The sequence below is a fragment of the Taurulus bubalis genome, assembly GCF_910589615.1.
Source record: "Taurulus bubalis genome assembly, chromosome: 7".
NCBI classification, from domain to species: Eukaryota; Metazoa; Chordata; class Actinopteri; order Perciformes; family Cottidae; genus Taurulus; species Taurulus bubalis.
The window spans coordinates 13,678,275-13,689,073 of NC_136595.1; the positions used below are offsets into that span (position 1 = coordinate 13,678,275).

The 10,799-nt window shown below is 40.5% G+C and overlaps 1 protein-coding gene across 1 annotated transcript; it reads right to left on the reverse strand.

Annotated features, from left to right (window-relative positions):
* Positions 1-240: 240 nt before the first annotated feature.
* On the reverse strand, positions 241-10,399 carry mllt1a (MLLT1 super elongation complex subunit a; the record flags this gene model as incomplete). Its single annotated transcript, XM_079221572.1, has 12 exons — positions 10,222-10,399; positions 9,415-9,497; positions 8,143-8,286; positions 6,535-6,660; positions 5,151-5,493; positions 4,768-5,051; positions 4,065-4,152; positions 3,838-3,949; positions 2,510-2,609; positions 2,115-2,183; positions 1,208-1,279; positions 241-369 (listed from the first exon to the last, which is right to left on the reverse strand). The coding sequence occupies exons 1-12, from the start codon at positions 10,316-10,318 to the stop codon at positions 241-243; spliced, it is 1,647 nt and encodes a 548-aa protein (XP_079077698.1). The 5' UTR covers positions 10,319-10,399.
* Positions 10,400-10,799: the final 400 nt, after the last annotated feature.

The following is a 10,799-nucleotide window of genomic DNA, read 5'->3' on the forward strand; positions in this document are numbered from 1 at the left end:
ACCTCCTTCAGATTCCTCCCCAGTGTCACGTGAAGGCGGTGTGTCTTCATGTGTGCTTGTGTTTGTTCGTGTGATTCCGTTTGTCTAGTAGTTGTTCCATGGTTCAGTCAGGCCTGTGAAACAGCTGTGACATGATGTGGCTTCTTGTCCCCTACTTAAAAAGGGGGGGACATGGTGGCGAGTCTACCTCCGCCGTCGCAATCCACAGGCCGGTTTCCCCACGCCGGTGTCCACTTCCTGTCACGTGGCCGTCGCCTCCAGGTAACTCTGTAGTTTGCGGACGGTGGACTCGTCCAGTGAAAAGAGGTCAAAGTCAAAGGTGGTGTTGGTCACGTTGAAGTGGCCCGTCTCTTCAATCAGGTTCACAATCTGAGAGAGGAGTGATCTATTAACATTTACCATAATTATTTTGTTCTTCAGGTCACATTAACAATATATATTAAAAAAAAAACACTTACATGGTTCAACAAGTTCTATCACCATTTAAATAACACACCGAATGCACTTTGATCAAGTATGAAAGAAAACCAGGAGGCAAGATGAAGCCCAGAATTAATCATCATTACCATCAAAGCACATATTTCCGTCAGTACTTCCCAGCAGCAACAAATAGAGATATACCTATCGCAAGCTACTTTCTCTTTTATAAAAATCTGATCTGCTGATATTATATCTGTCAAATAATTTATGATTAAACCTTTTCTTTCATTAGGAAACTGAAATTCAATTGTATGTTCACAAAACAGTTAGTTGTAGCAAATGTTTTGAAGGTTGTTCCACACCAACCATGCGTGCGTGTGTTTGTACTGTATACCACAGCTGCCAAAGTGTGTGCTCCATGCATGTTGTGTGTGAGGCTGAACAGACTAAGAAAAAAAGATCAGTCTTCAGAAGTTCAGAGGATGAGCCTCCTAACTATCAGCAGTGAGTGTTTGCTGACTGCAACTCCACAAAACACACATTAAACAGCCTTCTACTAACACAATCCACTGTCACAACAATCCCAAAAGTATGCTGTCTGGATATTACTGCCTAATATACTTTTCACCAGATCACAATATTACATTTTTTCCAGTTGTTTTATATTCATATCAAATTGATTAAATAGTTGGTGCCATTACATTTTCCAGACAGTATTAATCATTTTGAAAGACATAATGTTCATTATATGACAGAAACAAGCAAAAACAGAGGCATGAACACACACCTGCTGTAGGACGTTACGCTCCCTTAACGCCATCAGTCGGCGATGGAGGTCCACCAGTTCTTCTGTGTAAGCCTGCAGAGTTTACAAAGAACATGGTCAGTACTAAAGATGAAAGAGTCATAGAGCGGTTACATTTGAACTGAAATCTAAACTTCTGTATGAACATGGGGAGACTGTATCTGTCTGACCCATTGCATGTCCTACTTGTATTAATATTTAGTTTACTTAGAATTTGCTATATAGGTGTACTGTTACATTATTCTTGTTTTGCTTACTTATTATTTGTTGTTACACATTTAAAAAAAGATCTATCTGCTCTAATCTTAATCTAATTTAATCTCTTTGCTGACCAGATACTCAGGACACCAAACCCTCTGAGTAAAGTGGGAAATTATTATTTTGGATTGGAAATCATTAGAGAAAAATTGAGGATAAAAGGACTGTTAGCTGGTTCTGTAATACCTGACTGTAATCTCAGGAGGCACAGAAAGCTTGCTTTTTTGACTGCCAGTCTGTATGACTGAAAAGAAGATCATTGTTGCATTTTGCTGCAAAATAGTGAATCTAGCAATAAATACAGAACAAAGGGGAGGGGGGGGGTGTTTATGGTGCATTTATTAATGTTATGAAGTATACCTCTTCCTTTAATTTAAATGTCTGTAGGAATTAACTTTTTTTGTCCTCCATATGATTTAATGGAGAGTGATAAGAGGATCAGCCACTTCAAGAATTCAAGAAGATTTATTTTCAAGGGTTGATAGGCCAGAGTACGTCTGCACATCTGGATCAATTCCCTGTCTAATACTCCATCTTGAATTAATTAATGCACTTATTGTGGACAAAATGCTGCATGTGTGTGTGTATGTGATGTAAAGCATAAAAAAAAAGTTTGATTTACCCTTCCTACCTTGTCGTATCCCTTCTTCAACACCTTCTCCGAGCGAAACGAGGAATCTGGACTCTTTCTGCCTGAAACCTGCAGAAAAGGAGAGCAAGGAAAAAGGAAAGGACAGAGGAAGACAAAGAAGAGAGATAGACAGTGATGTGAGACCATGAGACCATCCGACACACCAATGACTGAAACAATGTGAGAAATGTCTTTAGGCTTTTTATGAGAAATAACAATATACAATTCAAAATGAGTGTTCTTCGTTTAAACAAATGTCTTGTAATGTTTTACCTTTACTCAAAACACACAAATTAGTCATATTTAAAAACTGCACATGTTCATGTTCTCAAACCATTTCTCTCCCAGTCAATAAAAATGAAAGCAGGCAGAAAAATGAGGTCTGTGTGACTCACTTTGTTATTGGAGGAGTTGTGTTTCAGTGGAGGCGGGACGGGGTCTCGACTGAGACTGTGCGAGCCATCACTGCTGTCGCTCTCGCTGTCCAGGCTGAGTCTGACAGGGTGAGGTCAGAGGTCAATTAAACACAAACTGAGAGACAGATCATATTGTCATGCTGCTTAGCATTGTACTTAAGATTGCTGCTAACATAGAGCCTGTTATCATTTGGTGAAGGGGACAACAGATTAACAGACATGTCATTTATAAACCAGCAGGAGTAAACAATATTGAGAGGAGACAAAAAACAGGAGCGGTAGAGACAGAACGAGCTTACAGGTTCACTGCTTGTCACACTGTGTAAATAGGTATTCTGTATGATATCAGTTGTTAGTAAAGTCAGACTGTGTGATAAAGCCAGTTGAACTGTCGCAAATTTGTTTTACTCTAAATAGAAAAAAATACAGATGCAAGCAGAAAGTTCCATCCACCTGCTTTTATGATCGTTTTCAATTTGCTCAAGTGGAAACGCAAGAAAATTCTGAGAAAAAAAAAAGTTTCAATATCACAAAAAACGTTTTATACTTGCCTAAGGTGGAAAATTGATGTATCAATAAAAGCGAAATGCAATAGTCATGATCTAGATGAAGTATGTGGCTGAAACACTGAAAAGTAGAGAGGGATCGTCCTGTTGCTCTCCCCGAGGGTTCTTCCCTTTTTCTCCCCATTTAGGTTTTTTTGTTTGTAGAGTTTTTTCTGTGCCAATATGAGGGTCCCGGGACAGAGGATGTCATACAGATTGTAAAGCCCTTATACAATAAATTGAATGTGCAAAATAAACATGTCATATATTCATCAGGCTTTTCATATCCTTTTTTGTTTGTTTCAGGGTTGACTGATGCTCTTTCAATTACGCCATCTCGTTGCACCCTCTTCGTCTGCAATGGTCTTATGGCATGGTGCTGGAGAATTAGTGCCACCAGATGTTTCGAGATGGAAAAGCACATTCAATTGCTTAAGCTAATTTGATTGAAACTTAGAAATGTCCCTTGTGGTTTTGAATGAAGGCTTGGCCATAGAAATGTCACAAACTAGTGTGGCGGTCTTGTGTTTTTGAAAACGTAGACACTGCCACTTCTATGCATAAAAAATTAAAAGTAAATTGAAAAGTGCTGACTCCGTTACAGGTAAGGAAAAAAAGTGCAAAATGGGCTTGAGGTGACTGTGTTTAAACAGGTCAGGGTTGAACTTGTCTCACAATGCGACAAAGCACTGTTTTTTTTCCTCCAAAGCACTGTTTTTGATTGACGACCAAAAATGTAAAGAAGCCTTCAGGGAGACTGACCGAGAGTCGCGATTGGGGGGGTTGGTCTTGATGGGCGTCTCTTCCTCTGAGCTGCTGTCGTCATCATCTGACTCTTCCGACTGGATCTCCTCCACCATCGATCGAAGGGGTCCTGGAAGAGGATGACAGAAGCACACACTGTCAAACAACTTACATCAACCTGTTAACTTCAGACAACTCTTTAACATCTCATCTCTGCAACGTAACAAAGTGAATGGACTCTCTACCTTGCCCTTGTTTCTGACCCGGCTCAAAGTCTGAATCTGAACTTGAGTCAGAGCTAGAACTGGAGTTGGAAGGACTGGAAGGCGCCGACTGCTGTAAGAGATCAAAAGAAGATAATGATGAGAAGGAAAACAACAGATGAAAGAAATGGGACAAAAAAGAGACTTTCAGGTTCAAAGATTATGGAAAAACTAGGTCTAATCTCTTCTTTTTATGGATTAAGTTAAAAATATAAATGATGTATCAGCATGTACAGAAATACTATACATGCTGATACTCGGTTGATTAATTAATTAATTAATCCAATTAATTAATCAACTGACAGACTGGACCTACAAATATTTTAATAGTTACATACAAAAATGCAGCTTTTCTTTGTCTTTCTACATTCGATGTTCCCTTCTAATCTCTCGTTGGGCTGGTGATGTTAAATTATTTTTACAGTGGTACTTTACGCATAAAACAATCTAAAAACAATACTTAATATTACGCATTATTATAAAACATTTTCCCTCCACAGATGTCATATTGGGCTTTCAGAAATTTTAACAGACGTTTCACTATTTTCTGACAAGGGATTAATTGATGAAACAAGAATATAAGAAACGTTTGTCGATAATAATCTTGAGTTGCAGCCCTAATTTTTAAATATAATGTATGACCATACAATCCTTTCCTAAAAGCACTCCTAGGAAGCTGACGTACCTCTGACTTGGACGATGCTTCATCCTCTGAATTCGATTCTTCCGACTCTGGAAGTTTCTTGGGCTCCTTTGGCTCTTGCGTGTCGTTTTTGCCTTTGGCCCAGCGACCTTTTTCCTTGGGAGGTTTCTTCTCTGCGTACGGTTGGCTGGCTGCAGACGAGGAGGAGACACGAGGCGAAGTTCCTGTGAAGGCCCCGCCACTCGGCCCCTTCGGCCCCTCTGAGCTGCCCTTCTTCTGCTTCTTAGCGCTTGGTTTGGGAGACTCGACAGTGGAGGGTCGCTTCCCTGGAACTTTAGATTCTGCAGGCCCTCCACCGCCTCCTCCCCCACCTCCACCTCCTCCTCCTCCTCCACCACCACCACCGCCTCCTCCACCACCACCACCGCCTCCACTCCCAGTCCCCCCTCCACTCCCAGCCCCCCCTCCTTTAGGGGACATGCCCTCCATCTTTGACGACTCCTTCAGGGTGAGTTTAGGCTCCTTGAAGGCAGCCTTGGGTACGACCTTAACTTCATCTTTCACTTTGAGCTCTGACGGTTTTTTTGACGATGAGGATGAGGAAGAGGAAGGATCGCGGGCACTCTTGCTGCTTCCGTCTTTGTCGTTGTCTCCTTTCGATGTGGCTTTGCTTTCAGAGTCTTTTCGGGGCCGTTCACGGTGCTCCTTGGTCACTTTGTGCGGTTTGGGTCCTTTGCTGCTGCCACCACTCCCCTCTTTGCTTGGTTCCTGGTGAGAGAAAACAAAAAAGCACTGTCATCGACAATTTACTCTTCAAGCACTCAGCCAAAGGTCTCCTAAAAGGAAACAGACTCAGCAGCACAAACACCTCGTCAAGGTCTTGCCTGTCTTGTCTGCGCTGTAATCACATTATTTACTGTTAAAGAGATGTCAAACTAAGCAATTTGGTCAGTGTGAACTTGAGCCAAAACTATTCTCTCAGTAATCAGTCTTAAAAAAATCTTCTTCTCTACACAATCACAAGAATACAGTTGAGTCTACAGCTATGTGAGCAGCTCTGTGAGACTGTACTTGGGCAGAGTGGTGCTTTGAGCTAAATGCTGAGTTTATTAATAGTATGTTTATCATGTTCACCATCTTTGTTTAGTGTGCTAGCATGCTAACATTTGCTAATTAGCACAAAACACAAAGTAAGCTGAGGCTGATGGGAATGTAATTTGTTTTTGCTCATAAACCATCAAAATGTCAACCGTATGGTTGTGCTAAAGGCAAAGTCTGTAGGACTAATCATTTGGGGATTGAGACAGACACAAATTGAATAGAAACCAATCCGATAGTTGTTGAGATATTTCTGTCGGGATCCAAAGTGGCAGACCGACTAACAGACAACTGGTGCTGTCAGCCTTAAAGCTGGACTGACAAATAAACAACCACTGTACTTGTCTCTGAAAGCTTGATACCAAAACGGGGGCAACAATGGAAAATGTAAAGGGATCAGTTTCCTGTTTTCTCCCGCTAGATGTCCGTCTCGTGGCAGATAAGCTGGCAGAGTTACTCTGCATACAGATGCTCAAAAACAGCTAGCTATGATTAGAAGCCTGAGTATGTGTGACGTCAAGACCGTTTCAATGGCTTTCCCCGTTCATTTAGACATTTGCCCCTCTATCCTTCATTAAATGTCAATAGAAATTGAGTGGAATGATCAATGTGACACTTTCTGGCTAAATACTCAAAATGAATGAGCAAGCTGAAAGTACTAAGCTACTGAGATAACTAAGATGGTATTTACTTGTTGACAATTCAACCAACCTTTGACACATGAGAGGTCTTGGTCTTCTTGGGGTCTGAGAAGGCAGAGAGGGGGATGGTGGGGAGCATCGGATAGTCTGGACTCGGCCTCGACACGGCTTCAGCCCCCTCTGGAACCACCAATACCTGAAATTAAAGAGATGAGACTGTTATGGAACTTCTGTGTAGATCATATACAGTGTATATACACTGTACATTCTTAAATATAAGCAAAGTTGTAATAACCAAAAAATGTATGCCATAACATGAAGCTATACGATTGTTACATTGTGCAGGAGAGTTTCTGTGACGTAACATTGACAGGCTTTCTACAGGATCCACAAAGTTAAATTCGAGATTTGCGTATGAAAGTATTATGAATATCCAATAATCATATCACATTTTTCCCCAGTGAATAACAGTAATATCTTATGATGGATTAACCAATCCGAGCTTCCGACAGCAGGTCGAAGGCTGTAGCGAAGCCAAATCTGTGTCTGTCTGATGCGGGCTGGTCGCTGCTGGCTGGCTGAAGGGGTTTCTGCAAACCTGCATATTTTCATCTGATTTCGCAGAAACCGACCCGGTGGCAGCGATGACAAGCATCAAGAATAACTCTATAGAAATGGCCAATCTTCTCGCTGATAGACTTGTTTACTAATGTAGGTCATATAGCGGCATCAGTATAAAAAACTGAAACCAGTCAAAGTTCTCACAGTAATGCTGTGTTCACAACAAAAGCGCAGCACATTTTTCGCACAAGTAGATTACATGCAAAGTCAATGCACAGACGCGAATGGATCCGAATGAGGCGAATTTCCGCGGTGCCAAAAATTTGCCTCAGAAGTTTGCGTGACGCTGTGTTGCGAAAGCCAATCAGTGTTGAGATGCTCCGCGCGTCATCACTGACGTCCTGCCGTTGTTGAATCAAACTGGTTACTGTTCAGCCTCTAGTAGCGCTAGAAGTGAAATCCACAGAGCTGTGTGCGGCTACGGATAATATTATGAACCCAGACACGAGAGTGTCTGATGGTCCGATGTTTGTGGGACTTCCACAACACGTACAAAGCCGAAATAGTGGTGACTGGCAGAATTATAACTTATTCCACACAGATAAGCCACATCCCCTTTCCGGAAATGACGCGAATAACCACAAATAGTCACGCGAGTAAACTCACGCGAGTAAACTCACGCGAGTAAACTCACGCGAGTAAACTCACGCGAGTAAAGGTGTGACCGCAGCATAACTTGTTCATTTCAGTTTTTGCTAGAGCTGACCTTTTTTTTTAGGTGTACGGTGTATAACCTCTCCCAATGACCCATAATCAGATTTGAAAAACGGTTTATAACTTACATTACGACCAACTGTCAATGAAACTTTTGAATACCTTCAAAGGCCATTTTTGAGGAAACTGAAATGTTTGACTTTAAAAGCACTGCAGATACTTTGCATTGAGGATAAAACACTTCCAGAAGCATCAGCAGCTCATACTTCACAGCGTATGATATAATACATCATGTGGTAGTTGCTAATTAAGTACTATTGACAACTATAGCATCTGCTATTGATTCTAGTCGATCATTTAGCCATCAGTCCAGTGAACCAGCCTGTGTGTCAGTTAGCCTCACCCCGCCAGCTTTGATCAGCTTTCTCCTGAATTCTTTGGTGGGGTTGTTAAAGGTGAGCTTCTCACAGCGCAGGTGGTTGACTGGTGGGTTGCCCTCCAAGTTGAGGAATAAGTCGTAGTTGAAACACACTTTTTTTGGCTCCTCCTAAAGGAAGACAATATGATAAAAAAAAAAAAAACATTTTTATATTTCCTTTCACAGCACGTGGGACATAAACCTATTTGTATTACACGGTCATATTTCACAACAAAAGAAAAACACGGAAGGAATGAATCATCACCCAGGTGGTCAATAAAGCAAACTGAGATGACTGATAAGAATCAACAAACATTCCTGAGAGACGCTGTAGAGAAGTGGACAATTATAGACACGGAAAATGCATTAAGACACACTTGAGAGATTTTATAAACAAAATTGTCTTCTGGTAAATTCAGATGGATTATTGGCTACTGATATTTACATTCATCTTGTTTGCCTTTAAAGTATTTTCTTAATCTTCTTGACACAAGGATCTATAATGCATAAGGTAACGGCACATAAGAGGATGATGTAACATTTGTGGGTGCAGTCCAGAGGTTTAATATTACAAAGAGCTGCAGGAGACGATGGTGCACTCATGTGCACATACCTCTTAAAACATCGTCCTCATCTTATAATGAGAGCAAAGCAGGTTTTTCTTTCTTTCATCATTCATTTTAATGGTTGATGGTAGAATAGTGTGTGCTTGTTTTATTTCTCTCACTCACAGAGAAATGTCCCTTTCATAAACGTTTTACAAACACAATCATGCTTTCTGATCGACCGAGTGCTTTAAGAACTCCTACTGGAGAGTGTGTTCAAAGTGACGCCATTCACAAATAATTATCAAACAAGAGTTTTAAACCATCATTGCGTTGCAGTAAAACAATCTACATGCCCTTACAGTAATCATATTCTTGGTTTTGGACCACAACCTGATTTTTAAAAACGTGAATAGGAACAACCGGTTTCATGTAATGTAATTAACACGGCTACATTTCTACTGGAAAAACCTGTTTTCCTCTTTTTAAAAAACAACAGAGTGGCTTCAGTCTGTAAATATTTCAGTGAAGTTCACAAGTACGATATCAACATTATTTGTAAAGACTCCCACAACATGTAAACATACTGTTTACACAACTCAAACCATGTTGAAGCCTAAATAATGCGTTCTAGTTTTTCCCCACAGCCTAAATATCTTTTCTATAAATACAGCAACTACGCAGTTTACTATCATTGTTCAACGGCTCTCACCTTGTTTTTGAAGTAAACCTCAATAGGCATGAGGAAGCCTGCGTAGCCCGACTCCTCCACCTTGTATGGAGGCTCCTTGCATACTGCAGACAAAAAAGCAACGGCAGAAAGTACATTACTCACAAAACTCTTATCCAGAGACATGTGTTAATGGGGGTACACATCTATTAACTCAGAGAACAGGCTGAGCAAACTTTATACAAACATGAATTCAATGTGATGAACAGATTGAAAACAGCAACATTTGCCACAATATTGATATGTTTGTCCAGTCAAGTCCTCCAAGATTTCTTTTAAAAAGGACGATTAAACACAAAACATTGTCACACAGCATCTAAGTTCCAACTTGGCAGACATTTGGGCATTTACAAGGTGAACAGTGAGTGCACCAATTTATTAAAGAGACAGAAATGTCAAGAGACAAATTACAAATGGATTATTTCCCTGCACCATTAGATCCAGTAGCACTATTTGTGGAGGCCGTGTCCGTATTGGATGCCCTCCCTTTGACCTCTGTGAATGATCACATAAACAGAGTTCAATTTGAAAACCAAGAACGTCATTGCACCTGCTAGAATCCTGAAACATTTTTTGTCTTTAACCATTTAACCTCCCTCCAGGTTTATATTCAGAACGCTCTTCTGTTTATTTCTGTGTTCATCATTTCAACTTAAGTGAAATTAATTCCTAATCAGTTTTTGGAAGATCCCATGCTGGATTTATGACTTACTGTCATACAATGCGGCTTCTAAAACAATTGATTATCTTTGAGTACGAGTAAATAAACGTGTTATCAGTCTGTCTTACCTCTCTTGGGTTTGGGGAAGCTCTCGTGCAGGCGGAAGACAACCTTCTCTACAAAGTGCTGGATGTCGCCGGTCTCTGGCCCTCGGACAAACACCATCCAGTCGTGGGTGAAGCCTTCTGATGTCACTTTCTTCCTTAACTGGGCTCTGTGGCCCAACTCCAGCTTCACCTGCACTGTGCACTGAAAAAAGACAAATGAGTCAAATACTGTCTATCACTATACTAGCCCTGTAGATGTGGGAAATATTCATAAGCCAAAAATAGATGGGCAAAGTTATTCAGAACAAGAAACTGATATACATATTGCAGTGAGAAGTCAAATAAAGAGTTGTTTTCTTCTTCTTTGTCTGGTTAGACTTTAAACTGCATGTGGATTCCTTACTTTATCATATTATAAAGATTTACATGTGCATGTATGCTTTTCTTTTCCGTCTAACATTTGCATGAGATATCACATGATGTATTCTAAGGCTGGCTTTACCTCAGTGCGTAGAACTGTCAGAAAAAATATATTTATTTAATCTATGTATCTGTACGTATATGACGATATATAACTAAAGTTGAAGCATTCATATAGC